The sequence below is a fragment of the Carassius gibelio genome, chromosome B22, assembly GCF_023724105.1.
Source record: "Carassius gibelio isolate Cgi1373 ecotype wild population from Czech Republic chromosome B22, carGib1.2-hapl.c, whole genome shotgun sequence".
In the NCBI taxonomy this organism is placed as follows: Eukaryota; Metazoa; Chordata; class Actinopteri; order Cypriniformes; family Cyprinidae; genus Carassius; species Carassius gibelio.
This window is the reverse complement of record NC_068417.1, coordinates 18,469,833-18,486,749: the sequence shown is the minus strand read 5'-3', so window position 1 is coordinate 18,486,749 and position 16,917 is coordinate 18,469,833. Positions and strand designations below refer to the sequence as shown.

The 16,917-nt window shown below is 38.3% G+C and overlaps 1 protein-coding gene across 2 annotated transcripts; it reads left to right on the top strand.

Annotated features, from left to right (window-relative positions):
* Nucleotides 1-2,571: 2,571 nt before the first annotated feature.
* Nucleotides 2,572-16,742, top strand: LOC127986828 (natural killer cell receptor 2B4). Of its 2 annotated transcripts, none has more exons than XM_052589094.1 (5): nucleotides 2,572-2,777; nucleotides 7,695-8,006; nucleotides 13,092-13,397; nucleotides 13,547-13,693; nucleotides 16,129-16,742. In XM_052589094.1, exons 1-5 carry the CDS (start codon nucleotides 2,744-2,746, stop codon nucleotides 16,155-16,157), a joined length of 828 nt encoding a protein of 275 aa, XP_052445054.1. In that variant the 5' UTR covers nucleotides 2,572-2,743; the 3' UTR covers nucleotides 16,158-16,742. The 2 variants fall into 2 exon arrangements, with proteins under 2 accessions (XP_052445054.1, XP_052445053.1); XM_052589093.1 differs by lacking the exon at nucleotides 16,129-16,742 and adding an exon at nucleotides 14,402-15,136.
* The last annotated feature ends 175 nt before the right edge of the window (nucleotides 16,743-16,917 follow it).

Sequence of the window (16,917 nt, the reverse complement as noted above, 5' to 3'; positions counted from 1 at the left end):
CTATCTAAGCTGGACAACCTTTTTTTAACTAGTTGTGCACCTGCCCAGCTGGCCTTCTTCCCAGACCTCCACCAAGAGGTGTCGAGATCCTGAAAGCAGCCTTAATCAACACGCATAACAAACCCCGTGTCCGTTCTTGATACTTCTGCTGTTTGTCAGGGACTGTGCCCTCCAATTGAGAGTGCTGTTGGACTCCTAATGCACATCCAACCCTCTCACTGCAGTCCCAAGTCTCTACAGTTGATTGTCTCACTGCAAATGCGCTTCGAGCAGCGTTGGACCGAGCTACCACTCCGAGCACCCCCTCAGACACTCTGCGCACTTCAGCCTTAAAGTTTTAGGGATGGCCCAAGGGTCTGGCACCTTTTATGACAGTTACACTCAGGACGAGCAAATTCAAGATGTTGACGGTCAAATCTATTTTCTCTCATTTTCAAGCTTTTTAAGGAATTTCCAAAGAGTGTTTTGATCCCCTGAAAGTGGATAACCTTTTCGGGGATACATCTGTACTCTCACGCGATAAGGTCATGATTGTCTCCCCCATGTTCAGTCTTCTATGTCATGTCGTCGCCATTTCAAAGAAGGCCGCACAGTGACGGTGTGTTTGTGCCTCAGACTTTTGGATCTAAGGGCAGCAGCATCCCCTGTAATCCGTTCTGACGATAAAGACTTGGATGTTGGCCAAATATCTTCAGAAAGAGGAGTCTGTTTTGCCACAAGACTGTCACGACCGACGTGTCATTGACAGGTTTGGGAGCTGTTTGTCATTGATGCCCAGCCCACGGGACTTGGATGGAGGCACAGCGAGGGTGGCACAGATTGGGGCTTTTGGCAGTCTTCTAGCTCTCTGATATTTTTCAAGATCTGCTAAATGGCCGTCATGTGTTAATCAGGACAGACAACACAGCGGTTGTGTCATATTTGAATAACCAAGGAGGATTACGATCTCACCCCCTATGCAGGCTGGCGAGGAACATCCTGCTATGGTCTCAGAACAGATTTCTGTTGATCGGAGTGTTTCCTGTCCCCAGACACTTTAACTTTGGAGCAGATTTGCTCTCGAAACAGAGCCTGGAGGAATTTTGAGGGGTGGAAGTTGACTTATTCATGTTGAGCACGTTGCACATTGCCCGCTATTTTAGCTCATTCCACGAGGGCAGTGGATCCATCGCAATCCTTAGTTGATCTTCTATGGATGATATATATGCACTTTAACAATTGCACTTATTATGGACTTAACAGAGCTTTCACTGTCACCTTCCTCTGTGTATATATATACAATTATTATTAAAATTTGTTTTTTCTAAATAATGCAAACTTGACTTACTGCTTCATTTCCACTTTAAGGGTTAGTTTGTGTCTGCTAAGATAGTGTCAAACATCTCTAGAGGATGTGGTCTATAAGTGGTATATAAGAACTGTTAAAAAAAGCAAGAATTGAGAGATGAGAATCATGCTAATTTTAACTTTAGGATATCTGATCCAAATGGATATCTGATAAAAAAAAGTATCCATTTAATATTATTTACATTTCTTGCTTATTAGTATATCTGGTACAGAATATTTATCTTAAAACATAATTAGTGGTCTTCATTTGAACTATTACAATAAAAGTGGTAAAAACTGAAAATAGACACGCAAAAGACTACACCAACACCCACACACTATTTAACTGAACAGAGATGACATCACTGAATTCAATGATGAACTGCCTTTAACTATCATTTTGCATTATTGATACACTGTTTTCCTAATGAATGTTGTTCAGCTGCTTTGACGCAATGTATTTTGTTTAAAGCACTTTATAAATAAAGGTGAATTGACTTGACATGCACATAACAGTTCTGTGAATTTTAAATAGGATGTCTGAGTTTGGCTTCTTAACCTTAACCTCTTAAATTCTCATCTTGTTTCCACTGAATGCATTCAACACTCTAGCTGCTCAGTTTCCGAGTCAAACCGAAATCTGCTGCAGCCTTAGTTCAAATTAGGTCAGTTTAGTGGCAGAGTGACCCAATTCACAAATGTATTTTAAAATGACTTTAAAATGACTTACTGTATTTTGCCCAAGTGTTCAAGTGAGCATGAAAGTGTTTGTCGAACCTTTCAATACCTGATGGGACACACTTGTAATGCAATGCAAGCTTTGTTTTTACTTTGCATTTTAAAACCACTTTCTAAATTTCTGTTCAGTAGTTAAGTTTCAGTTCACAACATGATGCATGATGGGATACACTAAGCGTTGAATACTGCTCCACACTAAAAGTGTGGATTTAGTGTATAAGGGCACTGCGCTTTGGCGTCTTGCGAACTAACTTCCTGTCGCACGAACGCGCTCTCAAGTGGCCAAGACCGCAAGTGTAGGTATTTGAACAAGGCCATTAGCGCTAACTTCCATGAAATGTTGATAGGCTCCACGATCCACCATTGCTGTAAAAAGAAAAAAAGAAAAAAAAGAAGGAACCCTGGATCATTGTAGTGAACGGAGCTCAGCCTTTCTACGGCTCTGAACCAGACGAGCCTCTCTACATTTTTCATTGGTTTAACAGATGCTTACGTCACCATAGGTTGCACTAGTTCACGCCCACAGGCACGCATCCTGCACTCTCTGAAGGCTTTCTATGTTAGACGCTTATATCAGCTTAAAAACAAACAAATACAAACTATTGATTATTTTAAAATCATATTAAATGGATTTGAGTTTTCTTGGACTTGTAAAGTGACGAGCTGAGACTATACGAGTATGATTCGAACATTTATTTCGTTGTGTCTGGTTGGTAAGTTATCTATTTTATGACTGTTAAAAGTATTGCGCCCTTATACATTAGATTACAGTATACAAAATTAGCTTTAGTTTCTATTTGGAGGTATACGGTTGTGTACGTGATGACGTTATATCATTACGTGATGTTCTCAGCTAAAAAGCAAAGATGTGAACTGATGTTATGTTCAAGTGATGCTGCTAAAATAAAAAGCTGCTGAAGAAAGGATAAGCACTGAGCTACGTTTTGTTTGATTTCCCACACGCGAGTGAAAGTGAATAGCGCACTCGGGTGCTCAACAGGTTATGGGCCCAGTCACGGAAACAAACGAGCGTGAGTAAAGTTAAGTTCAGTCAGACGCGACGTATAACGCGTGCTATAAAGCTAACGATAAAGCTAAACTGAAGAAACATATAAGAAGAAAGGTCGGTGATCCTACAAAATGGCGAACAGAGCGGTAGGAGTCATGGCACACTCTTTGTTTGATGGATCTGAAGATAAATATGATCTTTGGGAAACGAGATTCTTAAGCTATCTACACACTCTAAAGCTAAAAGAGACTATTTTGCATGAGCCCACCGGTGCTAATGAAGAACAGCTAGCTGAAGACAGACGGAAGAACGCTGATTGCTATGCTGAACTTGTAAGACTGATAGATGATAAAAGCCTATCACTGATAAGACATGAAGCTGCTGACGATGGCAGGAAAGCCCTAAGAATACTGAAAGAACATTATTCAGGGAAAAGCAAGCCACGGATAATAAATATGTACACATCGTTAACTCAGCTACGCATGTCAGACAATGAGAGTGTTACAGACTACCTGATAAGAGCAGAGAACATCATCACAGCACTGAGAGATGCAGGAGAAACCATGAGTGATGGATTAACCATAGCGATGGTTCTTCGTGGATTACCTGATATTTTCAAGCCGCTAGCCGTCCACATAACACAGAATGAGGACGACGTTACATTCACAGATTTTAAGAGAAGACTGCGGATTTACGAAGAGGCGGAGAAAATGAAAGGAACAGAATCCACAGATAATGTGATGAAGACACAGACGAGACAAGGAAAGGGTCCTGCCAGGTACCACACTAAAGAAAGAAAAGATGAAGACACAAATATGACATGTTACAAATGTGGAATAAAGGGACACAGAGCGAGAAAATGTTACAAGAAAGTGTGGTGCAATCATTGTAAAAATAGTACACACGCTGAGTTTCTGTGTAAGAAAAAGGGTGACCAAGATGGCGTCAGAAAGGTTACAGATGAACACAATAATGACCCAGACCATGACCATCTCTTCAAAGCTGAACACTCAGAATATGAAAAACCAGCAAACAAAGTAAAGATGAAAGGGATCATGGTAGACGCAGGAGCTACGTCTCATATTGTGAGTGACATCAGAAAGTTCAGAAGTTTTGATAGCTCTTTTCAACCAGAGACTCATTCAGTGGAATTAGCAGACGGAACGAAGTGCAGCGGAATGGCGCAACAAAGAGGAACGGCAGTGATTTATCTCCTAGATGACGCTGGAAAACAGCACACTGCACAGCTACGGGACGCGCTATACATGCCTTCGTACCCACATGACATTTTCTCGGTAGCAAGAGCGACAAATGGAGGAGCAACAATCATTTTCAAAAGAGGAGACAATCACTTGATAACCAAAAACGAAAGCAGGTTTGATATTCATGAAAGTGGAAACTTGTACTATTTACCAACACTAGAAGAGGATGTTGACCAGTGCAAAGTGTGTCATGATTTACAAACCTGGCATGAAATTCTGGGACATTGTAACTACGAAGATTTAAAGAAGCTACAAGATGTAGTAAGAGGCATGGAGATAAAAGGAAATAAAGTGAAAGAGAAACAGCTATGTGAAGTGTGTACACAAGGAAAATTCACGCAGACCAGAAACAGGGAGCCAGACAGAAAGGCAAAGAAACCCCTAGAACTAATTCACACGGATCTGGCCGGCCCCATGCCAACACAGAGCAAGGAAGGACACAGATATGTACAGTCATTCACAGATGACTATTCAGGTACTATGTTTGTGTATTTCTTGAAGACTAAAGGTGACACAACACAAGCTACAGAGAAGTTTTTAGCTGACATTGCACCTTTTGGAGAAATCAAGTGCATCCGTTCAGATAACGGCACTGAATTCATGAGTCGAGATTTTCAAACACTGTTAACAAGGAATAAGATTCGACACGAAACATCTGCGCCTTATTCACCACATCAGAACGGCACAGCAGAGAGAGGATGGAGAACACTCTATGAAATGAGTAGGTGCTTACTGATAGAGAGTGAATTACCAGATGAGTTGTGGAACTATGCTATGCAAACATCAGCCTACGTGAGGAATAGGTGCTACAGTAGACGTACAAAGAAGACAGCATACGAGTTATTCACAGGCAAAAAGCCAGATCTTTCCAAGATGCAGAAATTTGGATCAACATGTTTTGCTTACAAACAAGAGAAAAGCAAATTTGACTCAAGATGCGAACAAGGTGTTTTCATAGGCTACGACAAGAACAGCCCAGCCTATCTAGTGTACTATCCTAACACTGAAAAAGTCCAAAAGCACAGATTGGTGAAGTTTACAGCAAAGACAATCAGTGAAAGAGAAACACAGACATCTGAGACACACACAGGATATGAAAATATGAATCCAAAGATCTTCAGCAGTGAACTTAATGTTGATCAAAGTATGGAGGATGAACCAGATCAGGGTTTTCAGAGGGATGTTCCAGAGATTTCGCCTGAACAAGCTGATCCCAACCAGTCAGGTAGAGTTGCAGAAACCGTGTCCAGAAAGAACCCACCAAGAACCAGGAAGATGCCAGCTCACCTACAGGATTTTGAAATTGAGGACACAGAAGACAAACTGCAAACATGCATAGATTTTTGCTACAGAGCAGTATGTGACATACCTCAAACCTACCAGGACGCCATAACATCAACAAAATCCAAGCAATGGAAGGATGCTATGGACAAAGAAATGCGATCATTGGAGGAGAATAAGACCTTCACACTCACGAAATTGCCACCAGGAAGACAACCAGTAGGAGGAAGATGGGTTTACGCACTCAAAAGAGACATTGACGGATCTGAAAAATACAAAGCAAGATTTGTGGCGAAAGGTTACAGTCAGAAACAAGGGACTGATTACGATGAAACATTCTCACCCACAGCTGACATGACAAGTGTGAGAGTAGTTATGCAGAAAGCAGCGCAAGAAAATCTGATTTTGCATCAGATGGACGTTGAGACAGCTTACTTACATGCACCAATAGATCACGAGATCTATATGGAACAACCGGAGGGTTATGAGCAAAAATCTGAAAGAGATGCAAAGTTAGTATGCAAGCTAAAGAAATCTCTCTATGGCCTTAAGCAATCTGGCAGAAACTGGAATGCTGTGTTACATGTATGTTTGACAGAGAATGGTTTTACACAAAACCCAGCTGATAACTGTGTGTACACAAAAGAAAAGCCAAATGAGAAAGTAATCCTGATAGTATGGGTTGATGATTTAATTATAGCTGCTAACAATGAAAGTGTTCTGAAAAATGTGAAAACAATGCTCACAGAACGGTTCAAAATGAAAGACATGGGAAGGTTGAAACATTTCCTGGGCATAGATTTTGAACAATCAGAGGATCTAGTCAAAATGTCACAGGAAAGATATGTGAGAAAAATACTAGATCGTTTCGACATGCAGAACTGTAAATCTAGGGAAACTCCATGTGAACCAAAGCTTGATTTTACAGAAAATGCTGAAAAAATTAAAGAGCCAAAGAGGTTCAGGGAGGCAGTAGGAAGTTTAATATACTTGTCCACTTGCACGAGACCAGATTTGAGTTTTGTCGTCAGTAAACTATCTCAGTATTTTGCTGAACCAACAGAACAGCACTGGAACACAGTAAAACATGTGTTCAGGTACCTTAAAGGTACAGTAGAACAGCAATTATGCTTCAGAAGGAATGACACAGAGAGGCTAGGTCTGAGTGTGTATAGTGACGCTGACTGGGCATCGGATACGAAAGACAGACGTAGTACCTCAGGATACTGTGTTAATTTAAGTGAAGGAAGCTCTTTGATTTCATGGAAAACCAGAAAACAACCAACAGTAGCCCTTTCTACTTGCGAAGCAGAATACATGTCCTTAGCATCCGCTATGCAAGAATGTATCTACTTAGAGCAGTTGCTTAAGGGTATGGACTCATACAAATACGCACAAACAAAGGTGTTTGAAGATAACCAAGGTGCCATTGCATTAGCCAGAAACCCAATCTGTAGGCAAAGATGCAAGCACATTGATATCAAATACCATTTCATAAGAGAAATTGTAAATGATGGCAAAGTTATCTTGGAATATTGTCCTACAGAGACAATGATAGCTGACATAATGACAAAGCCACCCACCAAGCAGAAATTAAAGAGGTTTACTCAAGATATGTTTGGAACATAAAAAGTGTAAAAATGTATGTAACACTAAACTTATGTGAAAGTTTATTTGTTATTTAATTTGTTATTTTTGGTAATACAAATGGCTAAGAGCGAGTGGGGGTGTTAAAAGTATTGCGCCCTTATACATTAGATTACAGTATACAAAATTAGCTTTAGTTTCTATTTGGAGGTATACGGTTGTGTACGTGATGACGTTATATCATTACGTGATGTTCTCAGCTAAAAAGCAAAGATGTGAACTGATGTTATGTTCAAGTGATGCTGCTAAAATAAAAAGCTGCTGAAGAAAGGATAAGCACTGAGCTACGTTTTGTTTGATTTCCCACACGCGAGTGAAAGTGAATAGCGCACTCGGGTGCTCAACAATGACAGTATACAAATGCATAGTAGACCCCTTTAGTACTGCGTTACATTATTTAAATGTTCAAGCCGTTTAATCATGTTTTGCAGGCTTTTTACAAGCTGAATCAGGTGAAGTTCAGTCAGTACGGGTGGGTGATCCTGTCACTCTTAACTCGAACACTTTCGAAATACAGCTAACGAATGAGATCGAGTGGAGGTTTAACAACATTCGCATTGCTAGAGCAATAAACGGCTATGCTAAATATGATAAAAATGACGGTTTCGAAGACAGACTGAAGCTGGAGAGAAATGGATCTCTTACCATCAACGACACCAGAACCACGGACACTGGAGTCTATAAATTTAGTACCATTATCAACGGCAAGGACTCAACCAAGACATTCACTGTTACTGTTTATGGTAGGTGTAGTAGTATACATAATTTATGATATTGTAAAATGGCACTAAATTATTCTTCTCATAGTTATCCGTTTTCAGGATGTTTGATATTGGACACACATTTGTACTTTTCAAGCTGAACTAAAACAACCTGTTGATAGGCCTGCTTTGTTATAGGCTAGTCTTGAGTGCATTAACAAGACGAGCCTTTATTTATTTATTTATTTATTATTATTTTTTTTTGTTGATCCAGGTTTTATTTTATTAATGTTTTAAGTGGCCAGTCAGGATGGTGCTATTCGTTGTTTTAGCAGCAAATGGACACAACGTACACCGTATTGAAAAGCTTTGCTTAAATCATTTTTAAGTGACGTGGCATACATCAAAGTATGGTGACCCATGCTCAGAATTTGTGCTCTGCATTTAACCCATCCAAAGTGCACACCCACAGCAGTGAACACACACACACAAACCATGAACACACACCTGGAGCAGTGGGCAGCCATTTTTGTGCGGCACCCGGGGAGCAGTTTGGGGTTCGGTGCCTTGCTCAAGTCGTGGTATTTCCGGTCCGAGATTCGAACCCACAACCCTAGGGTTAGGAGTCAAACTTTCCATCCACATGACTTCCGATACACCAATTGTCTGGCTGGTCAATGGATCAAGCATGACGAAGAATACGGTGAGTAATGACTGAAAAAGAATGTCTTGATGTCAACTTTATAAATGTAATGTTTATCTGCTTAAAGCTGTTATATATTGTTGTTTGATATAGTTTATCAAATGCATAAAGATGCTCAGCTCTACTTACACTGTAAAACCCGACAAGTTAACTTAACTCAAACTGTTTGAGTAAACAGATTGCCTTGATTTAAACCCTGTAAGTTTTAAAACTTTGCATTCAAGTAATTAAGTGATTAACTAAGTGCTGATTGAGAATTAGTGATGAACATCTGCTGTTAACAAACAGAATCACTGAAGAAAAGAGAAACACAAGAACTACTACAACTGACTTCAGACACAGACTTAGATGAAATCAACTGAAATAAAATACATGAAATCTCTCAAGATCTGATTAAACAACCCCACAAACAGCATCAGCAGCTCCACTTATTAATAACCAGACTGACTTTATTTCTGTCAGACGTCTACAGAAGATCTTATTGAGAATGAACTAAGGTTTAGATGTTGATTTATTGTTTCATTTGAAGTAACCATGTTAGAGATCAGTGTTTGCTTTAGTTGGGCTCTTGACCCTTGATTTCTGTCTTTGTGTTTTCTCTGGCTGTTATAACCGTGTGTTTCTAAAACACATTTGTTGTAACTCAAAAGCCCAGAAGAAATGCCATCAGGTGTTCACCTGTACCTGGATGTAGATTGTTAAACTTTATATTGGTGATGATAATCACCAATTATAGAACTGCTAGGAGTCTAATCTTTGATGAAATAAGTGTTGTATAATTTGATTGATTATAGTAAAAGTGATTCTAAGAGCCAGTGGTTCTGTAATAATCAGTTAATACAAAGACTTTCCAAACAGTGTGGTCTTCTACGGTGTCAAACAGTCACACAAAGACATCAATAATCAGAATATGAACCTCAACAATGGTGACCATAAAAAAAAAATTAAAATGCTGCAGAACATGCTGGGCGCCATGGATGAGTTTTTTACTACAATAGTACCCAGCATGCATTGCAGGATGTTTTTTGGTCACCATTGTAGAGGTTCATATTCTGATTATTGATGTCTGTGTTTGACCAGTTACTGGCATAGAAGAAAAATGTATGTGTACAAAATGTTTATGAATTCATTTTTATATTAACTGATTATCACAGAATCACTGGTTCTTAGTGTCACTTTTATTAGGTCCACTTCTACTAATTACACATTTGTTTCATCAGAGATTTAGACTCCATACAGATCAATATTTGTGAATAATAATGAATAATTTCCGTCACCTATATGATGTATAACAACCTACATCTAGGTACAGGTTAACACCTGATGGCATTTCTTCTTGGCTTTTGAGTTACAACAAATGTGTTTTAGAAACACACGGTTATAACAGCCAGAGAAAACACAAAGACAGAAATCAAGGGTCAAGAGCCCAACTAAAGCAAACACTGATCTCTAACATGGTTACTTCAAATGAAACAATAAATCAACATCTAAACCTTAGATCATTCTCAATAAGATCTTCTGTAGACGTCTGACAGAAATAAAGTCAGTCTGGTTATTAATAAGTGGAGCTGGTGATGCTGTTTGTGGGGTTGTTTAATCAGATCTTGAGAGATTTCATGTATTTTATTTCAGTTGATTTCATCTAAGGCTGTGTCTGAAGTCAGTTGTAGTAGTTATTGTGTTTCTCTTTTCTTCAGTAATTCTGTTTGTTAACAGCAGCTGTTCATCACTAATTCTCAATCAGCACTTAGTTAATCACTTAATTACTTAATTGCAATGTATATCTTCTTTCAGTGAACTCAACTGAATTAAGTTCAGAGTACTCATAACTATTAGTTTTTTCAACTTAAATGGTTTAAGACAATCGGTTTCCTCAAATGGTTTGAGTTAACATAACTTGTCAGGTTTGAGTAAGGCTGTGTCTGAAGTCAGCTGTTGTTCCTTTCTCTCTTTTCTTCAGTAATTATGTTTGTTAACAGCAGGTGTTCATCACTAAAGCTCAATTAATCACTTAATTACTTAATTGCAATGTATATCTTCTTTCAGTGAACTCAACTGAATTAAGTTCAGAGTACTCGTAACTGTTAGTTTTTTCAACTTAAATGGTTTAAGGCAATCGGTTTCCTCAAACGGTTTGAGTTAACATAACTTAAGGATATCTGTTTACTCAAACCGTTTGAGTTAAGTTTACTTGTCGGGTTTTACAGTCAAGGCAATCAGTTTACTCAAACGATTTGAGTTAAGTTAACTTGTCGGGTTTTACAGTGTATCAATGAATATAAGTAGCCTAATCAATAAAGTGTTAGGCTATAACCCAATATTATCTCTTTAATATCTGTAATATTTTTGTTGTGTGGTTAGTTTATTTCTAGTAAGTAAAAAAAATAAATAAACTTGCTTACTTACTTTATTTCTATATATATATTATTTTCAGATTGGGTTTTGTAAAAGGGCTTTGGGTTTAAGTCACTGTATTTATTTTTAGTAATATTATTATTGATATAATAATAGTATTTATTGTTTATGAGTAACATTTTGAACACCTCGCTTCTTTTTCTTTTTTTTTTTTGCATTTGCATTTGTTAAAGTGGACATGTTTTTAATATTAATCATGAATTTTGTTTTCAGGGAAGGCATTGAGGTCTTTCTGAACGAAAGCCATGATAAAGAGGGCTGGAAAATCAACAGATTTTGTGACTAAGTTTAAGATGCTCATTTGTTAAATAAAGTTTGCATGTTTTATAACACTTATAATCTATATTATACATATTTTTTACATTTTTTGACAAATTTTTGCTATATTTTACTAGTTAAATGTCTTTAAATGCACACCTCACATATTCAAGGCTTAGTATTCTAAATATTTATTTTGAATATTGCATTAATAAATACAGTATATGTGACATTAAATGCCTAAATATTTTGTCTTTTATTTGTTACAACATAAATATGAAGGAAATATTAACACATAGTACAGCCAAATGTGAATCAATTCACAATATAGGTTATTCATATTTTTTATTAAACAGTTTTTCATATAAAAGGTATGTTCTCATTAGTTCCGGTAATTTGCACTAACAGCATATTTTGTGTTTGTATCCATCAACATTACAATATGAATAATATGTGTTAACACTCTGCACATTATACCCAGTGCATGTACAAATCAAAAAGTGACCTTATAAAAGTATCGTCATTAAATATCATAAATTACACATAAATTACACGTATTAGCACACCTTTATTGAGACTATTTAAAGCTGCAGTAGCGAACTTTTGACGCTCTAGCGGTTAATAAACAGAACTGCTTGCGTCTTGCAAAAGAACATCGTAGCCGGAACTACTTCTCTCTGTTTATGTCTATGAAGAATCACAAAGGTACTGGGTTACTCCACCGCGGTACCCCCGAAGCAATCTAAAATAGTCAGAATATAAACACTTATTATAGGTGCACTGTAATAAACAAATCTCCATATTCATCGGGAAGAAGGAGGCGGGAACCGGCGCACAATCAAAAAGCACTTTAATACCCAAAATAAATACAAAACGGCGCACCAGCCCCTCACGGCCGACTGGTGCGCATAAATAAAAAGCACACACATTAAAATAATGTCCCAGGCCTGGTCCTCTCTCGTCCTTCACGGTCGTCGCTCCAGTTTTATATCCTTCCATCTCCTACGTGGGACTCGATACTAGCGGTGGGGCTCAGGTGTAGCTCATCTCCAATCACTACACCTGGCCTCACTCCTCGTTCCCACGCCTCTCGGCCCCGCCCCCACCCTAGTGATTCAGGACAAGCTAAAAACACGGTTTGGAAAATGGATTCATGGTGTACTCGCTTATTATATAAATTTTTCTACATTTTGAACACAAACACAGTTACGGACCGCAGCTCTGATTGGTTGTTTCTTAACGGGAGCGATGGAGTTTCTGCAAATGGCAATAGGACCACTGGGAGGAGCCAGAGGAGCTTGATTTTTTCACAGATTATCTGTCTCATATTCTACTGTCAGGACATAAAGACAGGTTTAACAAATATTTAAAAAAATATATTTTTACAAAAGTTACCTACTGCAGCTTTAAGCTTTGCCCCTCACCTCTGCCCTGTGTCTACTGAGCTAAAACTGGATACTTATTTGGAACACCAAATTCTGGTCATGGATAGCTGTACTAAACTGCAGTTCTTGGGAGGTGCCAGGAATATTAAGTTACTCCTTTGAAACCCCCGTTGGTACTTACATGACCACAGATAGCCGTTATTAAGTGGTCTGACACAATCCCTGACTGATTTTACATTCAACAAACTCACTGACTGATGTCATAAACCACGGTTTACTCATTATTTTAACACAATCACAAATAAAACAACCCTGTTGTGACTCTTAATGTACTCAAATTTCTTTTTGTTATCCCATGTTCTGCAGATCCAGTATCCAGTATTCCTGTCATTACCAGTGTCATTTCACAGTGTTCTTCATCACCAGAAAGTTCATCAAGCCCAAAATGTGTGCTGCTGTGTTCAGTGATGAATGTAAGCCGCGTGACACTCTCCTGGTATGAAGGAAACAGTTTACTGTCCAGCATCAGTGTGTCTGATCTCAGCATCAGTCTGTCTCTTCCTCTGGAGCTGGAATATCAGGATAATAACACCTACAGTTGTGTAGTGAACAATCCCATTAGCCTCCAGACCAGACATGCCTGCATAACCGATCTCTGTCGTTTGTGTTCAGGTATGCTAGCAGTGATGTTATCATTTATTTATAGAACCTGGTCTTGGTCAGGTGCATAATATTACATTAAATCTGATATTACTGTATGTGTACTAAATCTGAAAATTCCTTCATTGTTAATTCCTTCATTCCTTAATTTATGCCTTCAGAGGAAGACCGCTATTGTGAAAGCACTGAACCTGTGATCCGATTGGTCGTCACTGCTGTGGTGGGTCTGGCTGCTGTGGCTGCGTTCATTGTGCTGGTTTATGACATCAGATCCAGAAGAGATGAACAGGAGAGACATCAGACCCAGAGTGATTGATCCAATACTTTAAAACAACAGTAAACAGTATAGTTTTGGGTGCATTTTTGTGTTATATATATATATATATATATATATATATATATATATATATATATATATATACATACATACATATATATATATATATAAATCCTCACCTAAAGGATTATTAGGAACACCATACTAATACTGTGTTTGACCCCCTTTCGCCTTCAGAACTGCCTTAATTCTACGTGCCAATGATTCAACAAGGTGCTGAAAGCATTCTTTAGAAATGTTAGCCCATATTGATAGGATAGCATCTTGCAGTTGATGCACCACATCCCAAAGATGCTCTATTGGATTGAGTTCTGGTGACTGTGGGGGCCATTTTAGTACAGTGAACTCATTGTCATGTTCAAGAAATGAAATAATCAAATCAATTTGAAATAATTCGAGCTTTGTGACATGGTGCATTATCCTGCTGGAAGTAGCCATCAGAGGATGGGTACATGGTGGTCATAAAGGAATGGACATGGTCAGAAATAATGCTCAGGTAGGCCGTGGCATTTAAACAATGCCCAATTGGCACTAAGGGCCCAAAGTGTGCCAAGAAAACATCCCCCACACCATTACACCACCACCAGTAGCCTGCACAAGTGGTAACAAGGCATGATGGATCCATGTTCTCTTTCTGTTTACACCAAATTCTGACTCTACCATCTGAATGTCTCAACAGAAATCATCAGAGACTCATCAGACCAGGCAACATTTTTCAAGTTTTCAACTGTCTAATTTTGGTGAGCCCTTGCAAATTGTAGCCTCTTTTTCCTATTTGTAGTGGAGATGAGTGGTGGGGTCTTCTGCTGCTGTAGCCCATCCACCTCAAGGTTGTGCGTGTTGTGGCTTCACAAATGCTTTGCTGCATACCTCGGTTGTAACGAGTGGTTATTTCAGTCAAAGTTGCTCTTCTATCAGCTTGAATTAGTCGGCCCATTCTCCTCTGACCTCTAGCATCAACAAGGCATTTTCGCCCACAGTACTGATGCATACTGGATGTTTTTCCCTTTTCACACCATCCTTTGTAAACCCTAGAAATGGTTGTGCATGAAAATTCCAGTAACTGAGCAGATTGTGAAATACTCAGACCGACCCGTCTGGCACCAACAACCATGCCACGCTCAAAATTGCTTAAATCACCTTTCTTTCCCATTCTGAAATTCAGTTTGGAGTTCAGGAGATTGTCTTGACCAGGACCACACCCCTAACTGCCATGTGATTGGTTGATTAGATAATTGCATTAATGAGAAATTGAACATGTGTTCCTAATAATCTTTTAGGTGAGTGTATATACACACATATGGTGAGAAAATTTAAATATGTGAATGTTGTAATTTTTAAATGCTATGTTGAATAAAATTGAAATCATAACTGTATACACATGCTGTGCATAAAATAAAATAATGACTTCAGATTTTTGCTTCAGATATTTTATATATTACACACTTTAAATTTGAGCACTGTGATAATACTTGGTTACACTGACACTAATATTTCTTATTTCTGCCAGGAATGCAAAATCGGTTACAGTGATTTTTTTTCTTCTTCTTCTTCCTTTTTTTTTTTTTTTTTTTTTTTTACAGCACATTGTTGTTGGAAGTTACTGTGATTTTCTACAAGACATTGCTGGTTACTGTGACACTCACATTACTTCTTACATGACTGCAATCTTTGACTGAATCTACAGTATTCTACTGTGTACTCATTTACAGTAATTTCCTGTGCACTAACACAGTAAATTCTGTATAGATAAAATTATATATAAATGATTTATGATTGATCACGAGACCCATGTGGTCTCTGTTAAGTGGGAGAATTGACAGTTACAGTCCATTTATGATTTTATTGTTGTTTGTATTGTTATGTTTCAGTATTTTACTTGTTGATGTTTTAAAATGTTAGATATGTGCTGCAATTTCAAGGAAGTATTTGGATATATATATATGAGCGTCATCAGCGTGGAGACCAGACAAATTAGAATATTGATGGATGGTAATATATATGATTCCTTAATTAGGTGTGACAGATAAAACTAGTTAGAATGAATTAGAAAGTGGAGTTGTAGGATCTGGTGTCAATGATGTCATAAGAGAATTTGTGACGATGTCAATGTCGCTCTAAAGTTTAGAGTCTAGACCTGTCAGGGACCAGTCAAGCCCAGCCCCATCCATCTCACAACAATCATGTTCCCTTGAATACTAATCACCCGCACCTCTTCACCATCAGCAACCTCATCACAGAGCAGTTTAAAACGCTCACCACAGCCCCAGTTTAGCGTCAAGCCTCCAACAGGAATGGACGATAGAATGCTGTCTCCTGATCAACCGATGCACTGCAGATTATGTTACATGAGGTTTACTAATCTTTGAAATACTAACATCTGTGTCATTGTTCTACTGCCCCCAGGTTTCCTGAGTATTACCCCCGTGGCCTGAAATCCAGTTATCTCCCGAGTCTCCTGTGTTTTCTCTGAGCTTGCTTTATAGCTTTTATTTCTGAAAGTGAAAGAGACAAGTATTAGCGAACTGTGACTGTGTGGCATTGACATATCTGCAAAAGACGTACTCACCTGCTTTGATCTGCACCTGAAATCACGGTTTACTTACCCTGCACTTACGATCTTGCAAATAAAGCACTGAGCTTGGATTAATTTACCTCTGTCTCTTGTCTACAGTATGTCCTGACAAAACCGTAATGTTATTGGAATACCAAGAGCTGATACAATTTAGTGGATGTTTGGACTGCATTGTGAGAAACCGGGTCAAACTCTTCCATCACCAAGTTAAATCAAATAATGTTTTATCTCCCTGTATGGTTCCAGAGACAGTAGGTCAACAGTTTCTAATTCAACCAAAGAAAACTCAATATTACTCATGATGGAGAGCCCTCAAAGGTGTCTTCCATCACTGTTTTTACTGTTCTTGTTGTTTCTGGTGTATTATAAGTATGTATTTTTGGACTTTTGTATAGAGTTTTAGCTGAGTTGGGTGTGGCAATAACCGGTGCAAAAGCAATAATTTATGAAACAGTTTGTGCAAACGTTTTGATACATCATCCTCTTTTTAATTGTATTTAATTGTATTTATTTACTTAAATCTTCTTTCTTGTTTTCATGTATTAATCCTACTGTGAGACAATTTTTTTTTTTATAATAACATGGTATGGTCCAATTCCTAAGTGTGGGGAAAATGTGTA

Excerpts from the sequence above, each read along its gene's own strand:
- LOC127986828 (XM_052589093.1), top strand. The coding sequence starts at position 2,744 with ATGATTCGAACATTTATTTCGTTGTGTCTGGTTG. Across the intron at positions 2,778-7,694 it reads TATTTCGTTGTGTCTGGTTG|GCTTTTTACAAGCTGAATCA; the intron begins GTAAGTTATCTA and ends CATGTTTTGCAG. Across the intron at positions 8,007-13,091 it reads ATTCACTGTTACTGTTTATG|ATCCAGTATCCAGTATTCCT; the intron begins GTAGGTGTAGTA and ends CATGTTCTGCAG.